This window comes from Salvelinus fontinalis, chromosome 30 (genome assembly GCF_029448725.1).
Source record: "Salvelinus fontinalis isolate EN_2023a chromosome 30, ASM2944872v1, whole genome shotgun sequence".
NCBI lineage: Eukaryota > Metazoa > Chordata > Actinopteri > Salmoniformes > Salmonidae > Salvelinus > Salvelinus fontinalis.
The window spans coordinates 26,478,335-26,499,234 of record NC_074694.1 but is presented as its reverse complement, the minus strand read 5'-3'; the positions used below and the strand labels follow the sequence as shown (position 1 = coordinate 26,499,234).

Genomic DNA, 20,900 nt, shown 5'->3' with positions numbered 1-20,900 from the left:
ACTCTTATCCAGAGTGACTTCAAGTCAGTGCATTCACCTGAGGTAGATAAACAAGAAAATTTCACAGTCATAGCAAGCAAAAAGATTATGTTACCATTGCCGAGAATGTTGTTTTAGTTAAACGGGCTACTTGCAAGTTTATTTTTGTATTAGAAAAAACTAAATACATGTATTCTAATTATAATGTTACAAAATACATAAATTGTAGTTCTGACTAGTGAATTACAAAATAGTAGTGAATTACAAAACAAAGCATCCTGAAGCATTGAACATTTCCAGCCAATTGTTTGAAAATAGGTTCATTACATGAGGCTTTAATCAACCCCTTAGTGGCACCTGGTGGTCATTTTATTTTTAGAACAGCTAAATTACTATAGATGATGTCACATATGCCATAGCGCGTACGCAGTGTAGCATTTTTGTCTTGAGCTCTGGACCTCTGGTATCAAATGTAACGTCACTACAAAATAAGTATTGAAATAGCTACAGTATATCAAATACATGTAACAGAAATACTGCCACTTGTTGGCACTAGCTGCCTGCACTGTATATCTCCAACAGTTTACTAACCACTGTGCTTCCAGTAATGCTCTGTAAATTATAGAAATACAGCATGTTGCTTTAGTCAGGTTTTCCAGTAATATGATGGCAATTTGTGTTTCAGCAAAGGTCCTGTAAATCTAGAGTAATTTACTAGCTACTGTGCTGCCAGTAATTTACTGTAAAAATGACCAGATATTTTTTTACAGTGTAGACATGGACGCTGAGCGCAGCAAAATAGCCTCAACAAGCCTAGCTAGCTAGCTAACATCTGGCTTTCTTAGCTAGCTTCTTTACATCAAGTTGATGCAGTAAAGACATGCACAGATAACCTATGGCATTTACAAGTTTTACTAACTAGCGTGAGTCAGGGCTGTTTTTCTCTCTCTCCCTCCCGTGTCACACACACCACAGGAGGGAGAGAGAGGGTCTGTGGTCCGTTATGGGTCCGCGGTCAAACGACCACCCCTCATCACTGCCAAATACTCCCTAAAACACTTCTGAGAGCAGGCCTTTCTAATCGACCTGGCCCGGGTATCCTGGAAGGATATTGACCTCATCCCGTCAGTAGAGGATGCCTGGTTGTTCTTTAAAAGTGCTTTCCTTGCCTCCCGGGTGGCGCAGTGGTCTAGGGCACTGCATCGCAGTGCTAACTGCGCCACCAGAGTCTCTGGGTTCGCGCCCAGGCTCTGTCGCAGCCGGCCGCGACCGGGAGGTCCGTGGGGCGACGCACAATTGGCATAGCGTCGTCCGGGGTAGGGAGGGTTTGGCCGGTAGGGATATCCTTGTCTCATCGTGCTCCAGCGACTCCTGTGGCGGGCCGGGCGCAGTGCGCGCCAACCAAGGGGGCCAGGTACACTGTGTTTCCTCCGACACATTGGTGCGGCTGGCTTCCGGGTTGGAGGCGCGCTGTGTTAAGAAGCAGTACGGCTGGTTGGGTTGTGCTTCGGAGGACGCATGGCTTTCGACCTTCGTCTCTCCCGAGCCCGTACGGGAGTTGTAGCGATGAGACAAGGTAGTAATTACTAGCGATTGGATACCACGAAAATTGGGGAGAAAATGGGATAAAAATAAATAAAATAAAAAATAAAGTGCTTTCCTCACCATCTTAAATATGCATTCCCCATTCAATTTTTTAAAAACTAAGAACAGATATAGCCCTTGGTTCACTCCAGACTTGACTGCCCTTGACCAGCACAAAAACATCCTATGGCGTAGTGCACGAGCATCGAATAGTCCCCGCAATATGCAACTTTTCAAGGAAGTTAGGAACCAATATACACAGTCAGATTCAAACAGAAATTTGCATCCTGCAGCACTAATTCCAAAACGTTTTGGGACACTGTAAAATAAGAGAATGGAGAATAAGAGCACCTCCTCCCAGCTGCCCACTGCACTGAGGCTAGGAAACACTGTCACCACCGATAAATCCACGATAATCGAGAATTTCAATAAGCAATTCTCTACGGCTGGCCATGCTTTCCACCTGGCTACCCTAACCCCGGCCAACAGCTCTGCACCCCCCGCAGCAACTAGCCCAAGCCCCGCCCGCTTCTCCTTCACCCAAATCCAGACAGCTGATGTTCTGATAGAGCTGCAAAATCTGGATCCCTACAAATCAGCTGGGCTAGAAAAGGTGTACCCTCTCTTCCTAAAATTATCCGCCGCCATTGTTACAACCCCTATTACTAGCCTGTTAAACCTCTCTTTTGTATCGTCTGAGATACCCAAAGATTGGAAAGCGGCCACGGTCCTCCCCCTCTTCAAAGGGGGAGACACTCTAGACCCAAACTGTTACAGACCTATATCCATCCTGCCATGCCTTCCTAAAGTCTTTGAAAGCCAAGTGAACAAACAGATCAGCGACCATTTAGAATCCCACCGTACCTTCTCCGCTATGCAATCCGGTTTCCGAGCTGGTCTCAAGGTCCTAAACGATATCATAACTGCCATCGATAAAAGACAGTACTGTGCAGCCGTCTTCATCAACCTGGCCAGGGCTTTCGACTCTGTCAATCACTGTATTCTTATCTGCAGACTCAACAGCCTTGGTTTCTCTAATGACTGCCTCGCCTGGTTCACCAACTACTTCTCAGACAGAGTTCAGTGTGTCAAATCGGAGAGCCTGTTGTCCGGACCTCTGGCAGTCTCTATGGGGGTGCCACAGGGTTCACTTCTCAGGCTGACTCTTTTTTCTGTTTATATCAATGTTGTCGCTCTTGCTGCGGGTGATTCCTTGATCCACCTCTACGCAGCCGACACCATTCTGTATACATCTGGCCATTCTTTGGACCCTGTGTTAACAAACCTCCAAACGAGCTTCAATGCCATACAACACTCCTTCCTTGGCCTCCAACTGCTCTTAAATGCTAATAAAACTAAATGCATGCTCTTCAACCAATCGCTGCCCGCACCCGCCTGCCTACTAACATCACTACTCTGGACGGTTCTGACTTAGAATACGTGGACAACTATAAATACCTAGGTATCTGGCTAGACTGTAAACTCTCCTTTCAGACTCATATTAAGCATCTCCAATCCAAAATGAATGTCATTTACAAAATAGCCTCCAACACTCTACTCAGCAAATTGAATGCAGTCTATCACAGTGCCATCCGTTTTGTCACCAAAGCCCCATATACTACCCACCACTGCGATCTGTATGCTCTCGTTGGCTGGTCCTCGCTACATATTCGTCGCCAAACCCACTGGCTCCAGGTCATCTATAAATCTTTGCTAGGTAAAGCTCTGCCTTATCTCAGCTCACTGGTCACCATAGCAACACCCACCCATAGCACGAGCTCCAGCAGGTATATTTCACTGGTCATCCCCAAAGCCAACACCTCCTTTGGCCGCCTTTCCTTCCAGTTCTCTGCTGCCAATGACTGGAACGAATTGCAAAAATCTCTGAATTTGGAGACATATCTCCCTCACTAACTTTAAGCATCAGCTGTCAGAGCAGCTTACCGATCGCTGCAGCTGTACACAGCCCATCTGTAAATAGCCCATCCAACCAACTATCTACCTCATCCCCATATTTGTTTTTGTTTTTCTGCTCTTTTGCACACCAGTATTTCTACTTCCACATCCTCATCTGCACATCTATCATCAGTGTTAATTTGCTAAATTGTAATTACTTCGCCACTATGGCCTATTTATTGCCTTACCTCCTTACTTAATTTGCACATACTGTATACAGATGTCTATTGTGTTATTGACTGTACGTTCGTTTATACCATGTGTAACTGTGTTGTTGTTTTTGTCGCTTCACTTTATCTTGGCCAGGTTGCAGTTATAAATGAGAACTTGTTCTCAACTGGCCTACCTGGTTAAATAAAGGTGAAATAAATAAAAAAATAAAAAAATAAAAAAACACCAGCCCCTGTCATCCCCGCCCTGCTGCATTGCGTACCGTCTCCTCTGAGTCTTGCAGGCTGCGCAGCAAACAAGTGTCCAAGTTTAAACCTTATTACAAAAAACATGTTTTTAGACTATCCGGACATCCAAAAAAACGTCATGATATTATTCGAATAGTAAAATTATTTAAAATGCCCGTCCCATTATTGCACTACGTATATAGGAAATAGGGTGCCATTTGGGATGTTCTGCACAGCTAGGCCCCACAAACATAGGTGTTGTGTGCTACCTAAAGTTCTCCTCTCTCTATCCCCGGGAACCAAGAATGGGCTTGACGCCCACAAGAACCTCCGTTCACACATCATAAACCCCACAAGCAGGCCTTCACAACTGTAATTCATCTCAAATGTGTAAAACGCCTAGTGGAATGGAATGGATCGAAACTCCCCTGGGAGGCCTGACTCACTGACTCATTGAAGTGTGTGTGTGTGTGTTAAGGGGGTGTTGGTTGAGGATATAATATAAGCCTGGTTCTCAGCCCAAATGACTGATGGAGAGAGACAGGAAGCTATGCGCCTGGGTGAGCACGGGGCACAGAGGGACTGGATGAGTACATGCTTACTATATGCTGTGTGTGTGTGTGTGTGTGTGTGTGTGTGTGTGTGTGTGTGTGTGTGTGTGTGTGTGTGTCTCTGTGTGTGTGTGTCTCTGTGTCTCTGTGTCTCTGTGTCTCTGTGTGTGTGTAGGGGGGGTCTGTGTGTGTGTGGGGGGGTCTGTGTGTGTGTGTGTGTGTGTGTGTGTGTGTGTGTGTGTGTGTGTGTGTGTGTGTGTGTGTGTGTGTGTGTGTGTGTGTGTGTGTGTGTGTGTGTGTGTGTGTGTGCACAGAGTGATGCATTACATGCCCTGTGGAATCCCTCTCACAGTACAGCAGGGGCTGGAGTACTTATGGTGGAAATCGTTATTGATGACTATAGATACTGAGATGAGATGGGAGGTTGTATGTGTGTGAAGATGTACATTTAGTAATTATTTTATATTACACAGAAATTCTCTCGCTTCAACATATCCCTTCAAAAAGTTGGTTGCTCTCCTGCTTCCCTACCCCTGGTTGAAACAGCTTCACACAACAAATGAAGAACTAAATAATTCAAGCTATTCCAGACCGGGCTGTGAGGAAGAAAAAAGGCTTCTCTTTTCCATTTCAGTCAAGTGCATTTGTAATTCATGTAAGTTATGTAAGACGCATAAAACAGGTCAAGTAACACTCTTGAAATTCTGTGGGTGGGGGCGGGGGGGTTCTTGAAATGGCAGTTATGGCACGACTCCAAGTCAATTCAATCAACCACAAATGTATATTTCTTGGAAATGGGCATGGCAAATCTCCAAGCAGCCAATTCAATCAAGTGCATCGACAGACCAAACAATATAGTAAAGAATTGAACAGAACAGAAATAGGAGCAGTAGGCTACTCACGTGGTCAGCAGCCAGCGAGACTGCTTGGCCAGGCCCAGGCAAGCCGCCAGACAGATGACCAGATCTAGGATCAGTAGCAGCAGGTAGGAGAGCCACCTAGAGGACAGAGGGAGAATGACAGAGAGTCAGTCTTTCAGGGAGTCAGATAGACGGCGTAACAGATCTAGGATCAGTAGCAGCAGGTAGGTGAGGCACCTAGGCCCTAGACGACAGAGAGAATGACAGCGTTACAGTCACAGAAATATAACTTCGTTATCTTATCTTCATTGCCTATTCCTATGGGTATATTCAATATGGCCGCCGTTCCACCCACCAGAGAACATTGACTTGAATGAAAATACTGTTATAGTAATTCTATTTCTATGGTTACAGTAATGTGCAGAGTCAGCTGAGGGAGCAGCCAACCAAGTTGCAACCCAAATGAGAGTCAGCTGGCTGGCTCATGTCCCTAGCTTACACACGACTGGCTGACACTTAGGACCCTTTGGTTAACCCAATAGGACGCATACCGTCAGACATCACACTGGATGTCTCTGTGTATGTCAGTGGAGGATTGGTTGGACATGTGTAGGGTATTTGTGTGAGTGTATGTCAGTGTCAGACCTGGGATATAAATATGCTTTGGAGAAAGTAACTCTATTTTTGGTGGAACAAACAGTTCCGTTGGAGATAACTATTTGAATACAGATCTGAGAAAGCGACTACTTTTTTTTATATTTGAAAACAGACCTCAGGAAGTGACTACTTTTCAGAAACTATTGGATTTGCTACCTTCAACTAATGGTGGGGCTGCATCTGGAACTGCATGTTGCAGATAGAAATATAATGAATAGCGCACACACAACGTCATATAATATTTCAATGTGTCTGACAGTAGATCATATTTGATCTACACAATACATTTCTATTTCTCTGAACATTCTGTAAATTTCTATTCTCCTGAACAGGCGGCCTGTGTAGATAATCAAGTAAAACCAATCAACAAATTATATTGTGTACAGATAATTATAAATAAGTTATCCAGTGTTAAAACACAAACAAATGAACACTGACAGTGTGCAATCAACACTGAAAGTGTTGAGTCTGTGGACCCATATAGACACCAGAATAGCGTTAAATTAACACTGCTTTGTGTAAAGCATTATTCATTATTTGAGTAAATTGTAGAGGTGCAACCCATGACTGTATTTGTTAAGGACAGAGACATGGTTGTTGCATCCATTTTTGGATCCTATAGACTTCACCAAGTGAGATCCTAAGTGAATAATATGTTATATATAAAAATATATATATTTAACACAATACCATACGTATTTCATAAGGCTTCATTTTGAGGGCCTCGCTTTACCCTATTAAACAGGCCTGAAACTCATACACATCACTTTGAACCAAAACCACACCCATCATTATCATATTTCCCAGCATGCTCTATTGCAGGTTGATTTTTAGAATTGTTTGTTTCAATATCTATGTTTCTGCATGTATATTGATTGATTTATGAATGAATTAATCTTATGCAACACAAAGATAAATAACATACAATAAAATACATTTTCTAAACTAATCCAATCAGTTAGTTCGATTTTTTGTTTTCAAATAACTTACATTCGGTGGTAAATTCAATTGATTGGACATGGTTTGGAAAGGCACACACCTATCTATATAAGGTCCCACAGTTGACAGTGCATGTTAGAGCAAAGACCAAGCCATGAGATCAAACTACTTGTCTGTAGAATGCAGAGACAGAATTGTGTCAAGGGACAGATCTGGCAAAGGGTACCAAAACATCTCTGCAGCATTGAAGGTTCCCAAGTGGCCCCAGTGAAGGTCCCCAGTGGCCTCCATCATTCTTAACTGGAAGAAGTTTGGAACCACCAAGACTCTTCCTAGAGCTGACTGCCCGAGAAATCGGGGCCTTGGTCGATGGTCACTCTGACAGAGCTCCAGAGTTCCTCTGTGGAGATGGGAGAACCTTCCAGAAGGACAACCATCTCTGCAGCACTCCACCAATCACCCCTTTATGGTAGTCGCCAGACGGAAGCCACTCCTCCGGAAAAGGCACATGACAGCCCGCTTTGAGTTTACCAAAAGACACCTAAAGACTCAGACCATGAGAAACAAGATTATCTGGTCAGATGAAACCAAAATTGAGCTATTTGGCCTGAATGCCAAGCATCACGTCTGGAGGAAACCTGGCACCATCCCTACGGTGAAGCATGGTGGTGGCAGCATCATGCTGTGGGGATATTTTTCAGCAGAAGGAACTGGGAGACTAGTCAGGATCGAGGGAAAGATTAATGGAGCAAAGTACAGAGAGATCCTTGATTGAAACCTGCTCCAGAACGCTCAAGACCTCCGACTGGGGCGAAGGTTCACCTTCCAACAGAACAACAACCCTAAGCACACAGCCAAGATAACGAAGGAGTGGCTTTGGGACAAGTCTCTGAATATCCTTGAGTGGCCCAGCCAGAGGCAGGACATGAACCCGATCTAACATTTCTGGAGAGACGTGAAAATAGATGTGCAGCGATACTCCCCATCCAACCTGACAGAGCTTGAGAGGATTTGCAGAGAAGAATGGGAGAAACTCCCCAAATACAGGTGTGCCAAGCTTGTAGCGTCATACCCAAGAAGACTCAAGGCTGTAATTGTTGCCAAAGGTGCTTCAACAAAGTACTGAGTAAAGGGTCTGAATACTTATTTACATAAGGTATTTCTGTTTTCTGTTTTTTGTTTTTAATAAATGTCCAAAAGGTTATATGAACCTGTTTTTGGCTTTTCATTATAGGGTCTTGTGTGTAGATTGATGAGAGAAAAAAACAATTGAATCCATTTCAGAATAAGGCTGTAACATAACAAAATGTAGAAAAAGTCAAGGTGTATGAATACTTTAGAATGCCCCGTATATTCAAATACCTTCAAATATTATAGTTTTTCTGAGACCTGTATTTGAATATCAAAGGAAATAGTTGCCTTTAGTTGATTCTCTATATTTGACTACCTTGAGTAGTTGAAAAGTTGGTATTTTCAAATAAACTACAAAATACAACAAAATACAACTATTTTCTGCTGTCAGTTTAGGAATGGACATGGTATAGGCTGTATGTGAGTGAGCGCGTGCGTGACTGTGTGTGTGTGTCAGTGTATGAATAGACATGGAGTAGGCTATTTGTGTGCTTGATGTCTTTACTTTTTGCTGACGATGTGTGTTCTGTGCCCTCACCTGAAGGCATCTGCTCCAGTCAGAACAGAATAGAAGCAGTGCTATAATTGTGGTCAGTGGTCTCTGGCTTTAGCCCATGTAGGAACAGATCCAGTCCAGATGATTTAATAATGGATGAGCTCAAATCCATTCGCATGAATATTTAATTCTCTGAAAGCTATGGCTATGTCCCCCCAACCCTACCCCATCTTATGTCCATTACTCTCTCCCTTCCTTCTCTCTCTCACTCTCTTTCTGTTTCTCTCTGTCTTCCTTCTCTCACTCTCCTCCTCTCTCTCTCTCTCTCTCTCTCCATCACTCCTCTTTCACTCTCTGTCTGTCTCTCATATCGCAGTCTCCCTCTCTCCTCAATCTCTCCCCCCCTCTCTTCTCTTAGCATTCAAGAGGGTACAATATGAGCAGGATGTAGGACCATGTGCCTGGTGCCTGTTGTCTCTCCAGTGATCACTCTTACTGTGTGCATCTCAGCCAAATTTAGAGTCAAGCTGAACATCATCACCATGTGCCTGGTGCCTGTTGTCTCTCCAGTGATCACTCTTACTGTGTGCATCTCAGCCAAATTTAGAGTCAAGCTGAACATCATCACCATGTGCCTGGTGCCTGTTGTCTCTCCAGTGATCACTCTTACTGTGTGCATCTCAGCCAAATTTAGAGTCAAGCTGAACATCATCACCATGTGCCTGGGGCCTGTTGTCTCTCCAGTGATCACTCTTACTGTGTGCATCTCAGCCAAATTTAGAGTCGCTGAACACCATCACAGGGTAATAACTCACTGAACGTGAAGGCTCTCAGCTGGTCTATGTTTTCATCTGAACTCAATAAGGTCTTATTATTGTTGTGCAAACATTGTAAAAACTATCTGAACATGCAGAGCACATGGTGAGATGGGTTACTGATAAGAGGTAGCCATTCATTAACTCACACACATGCACACAAACACTTACACACGCCCAAAAGCAAGAACGAACGCACGCACACAAACACACACGGTCTATATGTGGTTTTGTCTGGTCTATACCTGTAGTACTCTACGTATGCGGTTTGGTCTGCGATAGCGGCCAGGTCTACTTTAGCCATGTCCCAGTCAGGAAGGCCCAACAGCTGTTTGATGACATTGTCAGCCATCTGCTGCATGAAGCGTAGGGTCTGTACGTAGTCTCCCCGCGTAGCGAAGATCTCATCCAGCCTCGCCAGGTGCTGCTTCAGACCACTCTCCATGCTACCCATGGTGTTAGTCACCTAGAGGAGATAAGGAGAGAGGGAGAGGAGGAGAGGCAAGGAGGAGAGGAGAAGGAGAAGAGGAGGATAAGTGTGAGTACACACAGAATACTCCATTGACTTCCATACGAATAACACGAGTTAGATCGCATTCTAAATGACACTATATTCTCTTTTTGGTGCACTACTTTTGACCACGGCCCATAGCGGATTTAGGTGAGTACTACAGGGCAGGCTTGACAATGGGCCTTAGTGGTCTTCAGTGCAAGACCTTCGTAAAAGGCATCTAGCAGATCCACGAACACTAATATAATTTCAGATATATCTTAAATGACCACGTTTTCACAAATTTGATTATATAATCGCCAAGCCCATTCAAAAGATTAGGTGACAGGACCCGAAAGTATGACGTAGGACAATATCACTTGCACAGGGTATTCAGTAGACGTTGGTTCTCCAGGGATGACTTCATTCTGTTATTCTGGGGTCACCATGGTGGTATATTTTCTCATTTAATTCTAGGCTAATGTAAAAATAAACACTACACGGTTTTCTACATAATTAAACAGCATAATCATACTGCTGCAAATTAGGCTTAGCAACCAGGGCAACAGCCTCCTAGAAACAAACAACTAAACAAACAAGAGAATTATAAACTTCCTTCTACTCACATTTTTCTGTGACACTCTTAGTTACACAAACTTTGCCAAATACACATAACATGAAAGGAGTACCAATACTGCATCCAAAATGGCACCCTATTCCCTATTATATACCACTATTACTGACCAAGGCCCATAGGTCTCTGGTCAAAAGTAATGCACATACAGTGCTATTTAATTGGGACACAACCCCAATGTGGACAGGATTACACTATCACTTCGCTTCCCACTTAATTACAACATAGTTCCAGGGAGAGGGTTGTTGACTGGGAAATGTTTTTCAGAGTCAGTGACATCTTGGTATTTGATAATTAAAAGGGGCAATAAAAACTTCCATTTAGCCCTAGGTACTTGGCATTCAGCAGGCGTACAGACCACTCATATTGTTTATGTGTTTGTAGAGGTGGGGACAGCGATGTGGTTTGGTTCTGGGGGGCTGCTGGGTGGAAGTTATGAGGTAGTTTGGTATTCAATATGTGTATGTGGACTCCTCGCTCACTAGATTGCCTTTGGCTATAGGGAGAGCAGGAGGGAGGGGGGAGAATGTGGTAGAGAGAAAGAGCGAGAGGAATTAAGAAATAAAGGGAATTAAGATTGAGAGAGAGACAGAAAGGGAGAGTCAGAAAGAAAGAGAGTATCTGAGAGGGCGAAAGAAAGAAAGTGAGAGGGAGAGTAAGAAAGAAAGAAAGTGAGAGGGAGAGTAAGAAAGAAAGAAAGTGAAAGAGAGAGAAAGAGAAAGTGAAAGAGATGAGGAACCAGGGGAAGAAGATAAAGCTAGTCAGAGGGTTGGTTTAGAGAGTTGAGGTGACATGCAAAGGTTTTTGGATGGAATTGGTAAATACGGAACAAACACATTACGCTACAATGATTGTGACAGTGCCACCAAGGCCTAATGTACCACAGTCACTTGTACTAGCCAGCCTGGCTGGCTGTCTTCGTGCCCTACAGAAACAGAATATGCAAACCAAATGGCACCCTATTCCCTATTTAGTGCACTACTTTTGACCAGGGCCCATATGGCTAGGGTGTAGGGTGCCATTTGGGAGGCAGACCGAAAGACAGAGTTTAGCAACAACATTACGTCTGGTGTGCTACTGTTATCTGATCCACTACCTCATTTCCACGGCTTTATTTCAGCTCCTCAAAACCGGGAGATGAAATCATTGCTGGGAAAGCATGTATCTGAGCTCTGTGGGACTGCATGGGAATGTTATCTGTAGAGCCTAGGGAGTCACTGGATCCGTTGGTTGCCTGTATCGATTCGTCTGATCCTCATCATCGCATTGCTTCAACTGATCCTGTAGATATGGCTGTGGCTCTGCTGTTATCATCCATCCACTATGGGTATGTCACAAAAGTAGTGCACTATGTACGGAATTAGGGTGCTATTTGGAATGCGCCCTATGTTTTCATAGCCTGTTGGACAGTATATAGTCAATCCATCCAATCACACACACACTTGAGTTTCTCTCAATAGACAATTTCTCACAAAATATTGGGCGTTATGGCAAAACTGACCTAAATAACTTGTAGACCTGCAATGCAACTCCATATGATTCACGGTTGCTGCATTCACGTCAGGGGAACATAGCAGGGCTGAAACTTAGGTGCAACTCCGTACAATATATGTGGCTCTGTTCACGCCAGGAGAACTGAGCAGGAGTTAACGACTTCACATGATTATTGCATTTCCGTTATCATGTGTTGCACTTGCATTCCGCAGCATATATTAATCACATGATCATGCATAGTACTGATGTCAAGTGGAATAAACCAAGGACACAGATGGTTCCTGTTGTTGTGAGACTCTCTGGTGTTTAGAGAACAACTGGTGCTGTGAGATTGGGATGTCAGGATTCAAGGATGCTGTGTGAATAGAATAACGTGCTCCTGCTCAAACTACCTCTCTGCTCGATGGAGAAGAGGAGGAAAGGAAGGGAGGAGGAGAGGAGAAGAGGAGGGTTCCTTCAATTACATTTGAATGGATGAGCTCAGGCATTAAATGGATCATGGCTCTAAAGTGCTGCAGCCGTCCTGCCATCCAAAGATGGATTTCTCCTCCATTGGTTAAATTGGGTTCATAAAATCTTGAAAAAACACAGCAATGTGATGGTGACCACAGCTGACGTTTTATATCTCAGAATAGATAGTATTTCCTGATGGAGGGGTTAAGAGCCATTTTTGTTTGTGGGTTCGAAAGAAGAAAGAATATGAAAGTGACAAAATCTTTCATCAGATAAAAATATGATTGACATTGAATGATTGACACAAATAGAAAGAAGGTTATGAGAATATCCACAGAATGGTTGTCTATGGTGTATATTGTGGGGAACGATTTGAAAGCTATTGTAGGTCTAAATTTCACAAAGAGACCAGAATTGACTTTTTATGGCATAAGACATTGAAAGTATAAGTGGAGGAGAGGAAGGAAAGAGAAAGGCTTAGCAGAAAGAAACAACCTTTTGCATGATGCTAGAAGTTTCACTTCACTTAAAACATACTTCAAAGCACATGTCTGAATAGGGAAGTCAGTGTTGCTCATTTTTTTTTCCCGCCTTTATTTAACCAGGTAGGCAAGTTGAGAACAAGCTCTCATTTGCAACTGAGACCTGGCCAAGATGAAGCACAGCAGTTCGACACATACAACAACACAGAGTTACACATGGAATAAACAAACATACAGTCAATAATAGAGTAGAAAAAAATAAAAAGTTATATACAGTGTGTGCAAATGAGGTAAGATAAGGGAGGTAAGGCAATAAATAGGCCATGGTGGGGAAGTAATTACAATATAGCAATTAGACACTGGAATGGCATTGGTGCAGAAGATGAATGTGCAAGTCGAGATACTGGGGTGCAAAGGAGCAAGATAAATAAATAAATAAATACAGTATGGGGATGAGGTCATTGGATGGGCTGTTTACAGATGGGCTGTGTACAGGTGCAGTAATCTGTGAGCTGCTCTGACAGCTGGTGCTTAAAGCTAGTGAGGGAGATATGGGTCTCCAGCTTCAGTGATTTTTGCAGTTCGTTCCAGTCATTGGCAGCAGAGAACTGGAAGGAAAGGCGGCCAAAGCAGGAATTGGCTTTGGGGGTGACCAGTGAGATATACCTGCTGGAGCGCGTGCTACGGGTGGGTGCTGCTATGGTGACCAGTGAGCTGAGATAAGGTGGGGCTTTATCTAGCAGAGACTTGTAGATGACCTGGAGCCAGTGGGTTTGGCGACGAGTATGAAGCGATGGCCAGCCAACGAGAGCGTACAGGTCGCAGTGGTGGGTAATATATGGGGCTTTGGTGACAAAACAGATGGGACTGTGATAGACTGCATCCAATTTGTTGAGTAGAGTGTAGGAGGCTATTTTATAGATGACATCGCTGAAGTCGAGGATCGGTATGTTTGGCAGCATGAGTGAAGGATGCTTTGTTGCGGAATAGGAAGCCAATTCTAGTTGTAATTTTGAATTGGAGACGCTTAATGTTAGTCTGGAAGGAGAGTTTACAGTCTAGCCAGACACCTAGGTATTTGTAGTTGTCCACGTATTCTAAGTCAGAACCGTCCAGAGTAGTGATGCTGATTAGTCATATTACAGCTGTATTTCTACAAGACTAACAGTACACAACAACTATGCTCTTACATATCCAGACCTTTACCCTAGACTTAACCAATTCCTATCTCTTTACCTGAAGATAACCCTTAACATTACTGTAAAATGTGCCGATAGGAATAGAATATCTACTTCTTAAAATTATCTGATGCTCTAGTATCATCCAAATCAATTTGAATCAAATAACATTTTATTGGTCTCGTACACATATTTTGCAGATGTTATTGCAGGTGCAGCGAAATGCTTATGTTTCTAGCTACAACAGTGCAGTAATTAATACCTAACAATACAAAACAAATCCCATAAATAAAAAGAAAGAAATATCAGAACAAGTAATGTCAGATACCGGAATACAGTATGGACAGTACATTAAAAGAAAATATGTGTACAGCAGCAGTTATATAGGATGACCCTTGACTAGAGTACAGTATATACATACGAAGTCGGTAAAACGGTCTGTAAACATTATTAAAGTGACCAGTGGTCAATGACTATATGTACAGTGAAATCGGAAAATATTCAGATCCACCGTAGGGATGGTGCCAAGTTTCCTCCAGGCGCGATGCTTGGCATTCAGGCCAAAGAGCTAAATCATGGTTTCATCAGACCAGAGATTCTTGTTTCTCATGGTCTGAGTCCTTTAGGTGCCTTTTTTGGCAAACTCCAAGCGGGCTGTCATGTGCCTTTTACTGCGAAGTGGCTTCCGTCTGGCCACTCTACCATAAAGTCCTGATTGGTGGAGTGCTGCAGAGCTGGTTGTTCTTCTGGAAGGTTCTCCCATCTCCACAGAGGAACTCTGGAGCTCTGTCAGAGCGACCATCGGGTTCTTGGTCACTTCCCTGACCAAGGCCCTTCTCACCCGATTGCTCAGTTTGGCAGGGCGGCCAGCTCTAGGAAGAGTCTTGGTGGATCCAAACTTCTTCCAAACTTCTTCCATTTAAACTTCTTAAGGATCGGCGTTCCGTCAACCGGACAGTTGTAAATCATGCAGCGCATTATATCAAGATCGCAGATTTTAGAGAAACAACAAACGTCGGTACATATAAGAGTCTTATATCAGCTGAAAGCTTAAATTCTTGTTAATATAACTGCACTGTCCAATTTACAGTAGCTATTACTGTGAAAAAATGCCATGCTATTGTTTGAGGAGAGCTCCTAACAACAAAATACTTTTTTCATCGTGATAGGTTGGAGAAATTCATCTCTGAAGGTGAAATGTGTACTTACATTCTGAAATCTTGCTTTGATTTATCATCCAAATGGTCCCAGAGATAACATGAAGTGTTGTTTTGTTAGATAAAATCCTTTTACATATCCTAAAAAGGTCCATATAGCATGCACGATCGATTTTGGATTTCCACTCGTTCTATTCATAAAGAAAGGAATCTGTGACAATCTCACCCTAAATGTTGTTTCAACAAGTCAAATCACGTTTGTATGTATTTCTCAGAGATCCTAGAAGGCAACAAGACTTCACTATATCATTAAGGTCAGAGAGCGACACCTTCATGGCACGCCGATGACACGGGCGGCCATCACTTGAACGACTGTATCTTTGTCAAATAAGCAAACAATCGGGGTAAACAAAGCTAGCTAGATAGGCAATGAGCTGGGCTTTACGGAAGTATCCGGAAACCATGTATAAGTTGTAAAATGTAGCTACTAACCTTGTACGACAGCATGCATTTTCATTTTGGACAAAATTTATAATGATATTCAGAGTTATGAAGTTATGAAAACTGGTTGTTTTGCAAATGTTGAACTTATAATATGGCTACTATTACTTGGAAAGCTAAATCAAAGTCCAAGTATACAGATTTGACGATATTCTTGCAGAAAAATGTAATATGAATGTGAACGTCTCCTTCACGATTTGCCCAACTGTACCTGGGGACTTCACAGTAAAAGTCTTGTAGTTCACTCATACTTCAAGTTATCCATCTGAAACTTTGCACATACACTGCTGATATCCTCTGGACACTATCATAATTACAAATAGAGTGATGGCTAGAACTGTGACCTTTCTCTTGCATTTCAAAGATGGTGGTAGAACAAGACTGGTTGTTTTTTTTCTTTGTATTTTCTTCTTCTTCTACCAGATCTATTATGTTAAATTCTACTACATTCAATTCACATTTCCAAACTTCAAAGTGTTTCCTTTCAAATGGTACCATGACTATTAAATGCTGCAGAATTGTTTTGGTACCTTTCCCCAGATCTGTGCCTTAACACAATCCTGTCTCGGAGCTCTACGGACAATTCCTTTGACCTTATGGCTTGGTTTTTGCTCTAACATGCACTGTCATATGTGGGACCTTATATAGACAGGTGTGTGCCTTTCCAAATCATGTCCAATCAATTGAATTTACCACAGGTGGACTCCAATCAAGTTGTAGAAACATCTCAAGGATGATCAACGGAAACAGGATTAACCTGAGCTCAATTTCGAGTCTCATAGCAAAGGGTCTGAATATTTACGTAAATAAGGTATTTTTGTTTATATATATATATATATAAATTAGCAAACATTTCTAAAAAACTGTTTTTGCTTTGTCATTATGTGGTATTCTGTGTAGATTGATGAAGACAACTTTTTATTTAATACATTTTAGAACAAGGCTGTAACGTAACAAAATGTGGAAAACGTCAAGGGGTCTGAATACTTTCCGAATACACTGTACATAGAGCAGCAGTCTAACTTGCAGGGTAGAGTACCGGGTGGTAGCCGGCTAGTAACAGTGACTAAGTTCAAGGCAGGGTACTGGGAGGAGGCTGGCTAGTGCTGACTATTTAACAGTCTGATGGTCTGGTGCAACTGTACTTTCTCAGCCTTCTAGATGGTAGCATGGTGAACAGGCCGTGGCTCAGGTGGCTGAGGTCCTTGATCTTCTTGGCCTTCCTGTGACACTAGTTGCTGTAGATGTCCTGGAGGGCAGGCAGTGTGCCCCCTGTGATGCTTCGGGCTGACCGCAATTGCAGACAGTGCAATTGTCATACCAGGCAAACAGCCCAACAGGATGCTCTTAATGGTGCAACTGTAGAAGTTTGTGAGGGTCTTAGGGACCAAGCCAATGTCTTCAGTCTCCTGAGGTTGAAGAGGCGCTGATGCACCTTCTTCACCACACTGTCTGTGTGGATGGACCATTTCAGGTTCCCAGTGATGTCCACGCCGAGGAACTGGAAGCTTGTCACCTTCTTCACTGTGGCCCTGTTGATGTGGATGTGCTCTCTCTGCTGTCTCCTGAAGTCCACGATCACCTCCTTTGTTTTGTTGACCTTGAGGGAGAGGTTCTTTTCTTGGCACCACTCCGCCAGGGCCCTCCTCCCTGTAGGCTGTCTCGTGATTGCATCATCCATAGATCTGTTGGGGTGGTATGCAAATTGTAGTGGGTCTAGTGTATCGGGTAAGTGGAGGTGATAATGATCCTTACCTAGCCTCTTAAAGCACTTCAAGATGACAGCAGTGAGTGCTATGAGGCGATAGTAATTTAGTTCAGTTACCTTTGCTTTCTTCGGGTACAGGAACAATGGTTGAGATCTTGAAGCAAGTGGGGACAGCAGACTGGGATAGGGCGAGATTGAATATGTCCGTAAACATTGCAGCCAGCTGGTCTACACTTGCTCTGAGGACGCGGCTAGAAATGCAGTATGGGCCGGCAGCCCTGTGAGGGTTAACACGCTTAAATGTCTTACTTACCTCGGCCCCTGAGAACAAGAGCTCACAGGCCTAGTGAGCGGTGGTGGCCTGTATCGGCAGCACTGTGTTTTTCTCGAAGCGGGTAAAGAAGGTATTTAGCTTGTCCGGGAGCAAGGTGTCGGTGTCCGTGACGTGGCTGGTAAATACCGCAAAGTTGGCCTGGAGCTAGAAATAGGGTGACTATGTACACTACCGGTCAAAAGTTTTAGAACACCTACTCATTCAAGAGTTTTTCTTTATTTTTACTATTTATACATTGTAGAAAAATAGTGAAGACATCAAAACTATGAAATAACATATATGGAATCATGTAATAACCAAAAAAGTGTTAAACAAATAAATTCTTCAAAGTAGCCACCCTTTGCCTTGATGACAGCTTTGCACACTCTTGGCATTCTCTCAACCAGCTTCATGAGGTAGTCACCTGGAACGCATTTCAATTAACAGGTGTGCCTTCTTAAAAGTTAATTTGTGGAATTTCTTTACTTCTTAATGCGTTTGAGCCAATCAGTTGTATTGTGACAAGGTAGGGTTGGTATACTGAAGATAGCCCTATATGGTAAAAGAACAAGTCCATATTATGGCAAGAACAGCTCAAATAAGCAAAGAGAAATGACAGTCCATCATTACTTTAAGACATGAGGGTCAGTCAATACGGAAAATATCAATAACTTTGAAAGTTTCTTCAAGTGCAGTTGCAAAAACCATCAAGCACTATGATGAAACTGGTTCTCATGAGGACCACCACATGAATGGAAGACCCAGAGTTAGCCCAAATAAATGCTTCACAGAGTTCAAGTAATAGACATCTCAACATCAACTGTTCAGAGGAGACTGTGTGAATCAGGCCTTCATGGTCGAATTTCTGCAAAGAAACCACTACTAAAGGACACCAATAATAAGAAGAGACTTGCTTGGGCCAAGAAACATGAGCAATGGACATTAGACCGGTGACAATTTGTCCTTTGGTCTGGAGTCCAAATTGGAGATTTTTGGTTTCAACTGCCGTGTCTTTGTGAGACGCGGTGTGGGTGAACGGATGATCTCCGCATGTGAATTTCCCACCGTAAAGCATGGAGGAGGAGGTGTTATGGTGTGGGAGTGCTTTGCTGGTGACACTGTCTGTGATTTCTTTAGAATTCGAGCCACACTTAACCAGCTTGGCTACCACAGCATTCTGCAGCGATACGCCATCCCATCTGGTTTGGGCTTAGTGGGACTATCATTTGTTTTTCAACAGAACAATGAGCCAACTCACCTCCAGGCAATGTAATCGGTATTTTACCAAGAAGGAGAGTGATGGAGTGCTGCATCAGATGACCTGGCATCCACAATCCCCTGACCTCAACCAAATTGAGATGGTTTGAGATGAGTCGTACCGCAGAGTGAAGGAAAAGTAGCCAACAAGTGCTTAGCATATGTGGGAACTCCTTCAAGACTGTTGGAAAAGCATTCCAGGTGAAGCTGGTTGAGAGAATGCCAAGTGTGTGCAAAGCTGTCATCAAGGCAAAGGGTGGCTATTTGAAGAATCTCAAATATAATATTTATTTTTTGGTTACAACATGAATCCATATGCGCTATTTCATAGTTTTGATGTCTTCACTATTATTCTACAATGTAGACAATAGTAAAAATAAAGAAAAACCCTTTTGTCGGGGAGTGTATGTTGACACCATCCTGTGACAAAGACATGCTGACCTTCAAGTTTGTGTTCTAGCTGCAGCACAGTATGTGTAAGGATGCCAAGGCTGCAACAGCCAGCAGGTTAATGACCTGAGGGATGCCCTTCTGAAATCCCTGATCTGGGACAGGAATCAAACCTAGGAGTCTATAGGCCCAGATCCAGACCCAGGCCCAGGTCCAACTCTCAGTCAAAAGCGCTCAGTCAGTCACCAGCCATTACACACAGAGTCTGCATCCAAAACACCACCCTATTCCCTACAGAGTGCACTACTTTTGACCAGTGGTGCAGTATTATGTGTGCACTATTTTACCAGGTAAGTTGACTGAGAACACATTCTCATTTACAACAACAACCTGGGGAATAGTTACAGGGGAGAGGAGGGGGGATAAATGAGCCAATTGTAAACTGGGGGTGATTAGGTGAACATGATGGTATGAGGGCCAGATTGGGAATTTAGCCAGGACAACCACCCCTACTCATACAATAAGTGCCATGGTATCTTTAGTGACCACAGAGTCAGGACACCTGTTTAACATCCCATCTGAAAGACAGCACCCTACACAGGGCAATGTCTACAATCACTGCCATGGGGATATTTTTTTTTTTTTAGACCTGAGGAAAGAGTACCTCCTACTGGCCCTCCAACACCACTTCCAGCAGCATCTGGTCTCCCATCTAGGGACCAACCAGGACCAACGCTGCTTAGCTTGAGAAGCAAGCCAGCAGTGGGATGCAGGGTAGCATGCTGCTGGCACTATGCAGGGGGTAGGGTGCCATTTGGGACATAGAGACCTCCAACCAGGCAGTTTATCAATGGCTTGTCAACTCCATGCCATACATAACCCTGCTTCCTTCCCCTCAACAATTTTCAAACATTCTCTCTCCAAGAGCCCGATTCTTTGAACTTGGTTGCTTACGTAAATCCTTCTTTAGTCACATACAGTGTCAAATAACTAATCTTTAATGTATTTTGTTTCCAGACAAAGCCTATTACGATGAGAGTGTGTTTGGTTGAGGGAAATATATTTACAGTTATGTCAATGGCCAGGTCCTAACCACGGCTAGATGTAACCTTGCTCTCTGACTGACTAATACAAGCAACACTGATAGCCTGGTCTGACATCTGTTTGTGCTGTCTTGCCAACTTTTATGGTCATTGGCAGGAGTTGGCAAGACAACACAAACAGATCTGGGACCAGGCTAGAGTTCTGACTGTTGGCTGTCAAAACTTCTCTCTTTATTCACGATCTCCTTCCTCCAAGCCTCAGCAAAGAATATAACAATTTATTTATAGAATGTCTGCAGAGTTCCTAGTTCATATGGGATATCACTTAAAGATTACACAATAGACCAAGCATTCCAAATTCCCGTAATTCCCCTTACGCTATCAGCAGCAGACTGTTTTTCTGGCTTCTTCTTCAGAAAAGAATGTATTCTAAC

The 20,900-nt window shown here is 43.3% G+C and overlaps 1 protein-coding gene across 3 annotated transcripts in view; it reads right to left on the bottom strand.

The window, feature by feature from the left end:
• The window catches only part of ttyh2 (tweety family member 2), a 120,511-nt gene that overhangs the window by 26,265 nt on the left and 73,346 nt on the right, over nt 1-20,900 (bottom strand). For all 3 annotated transcript variants that reach the window (XM_055890152.1, XM_055890153.1, XM_055890155.1), the window contains exons 4-5: nt 9,612-9,832; nt 5,371-5,466 (exon numbers count right to left, since the gene is read on the bottom strand). In XM_055890152.1, coding sequence (XP_055746127.1) covers nt 5,371-5,466; nt 9,612-9,832 — 317 coding nt within the window. The remainder of the gene's footprint in view (nt 1-5,370; nt 5,467-9,611; nt 9,833-20,900) is intronic.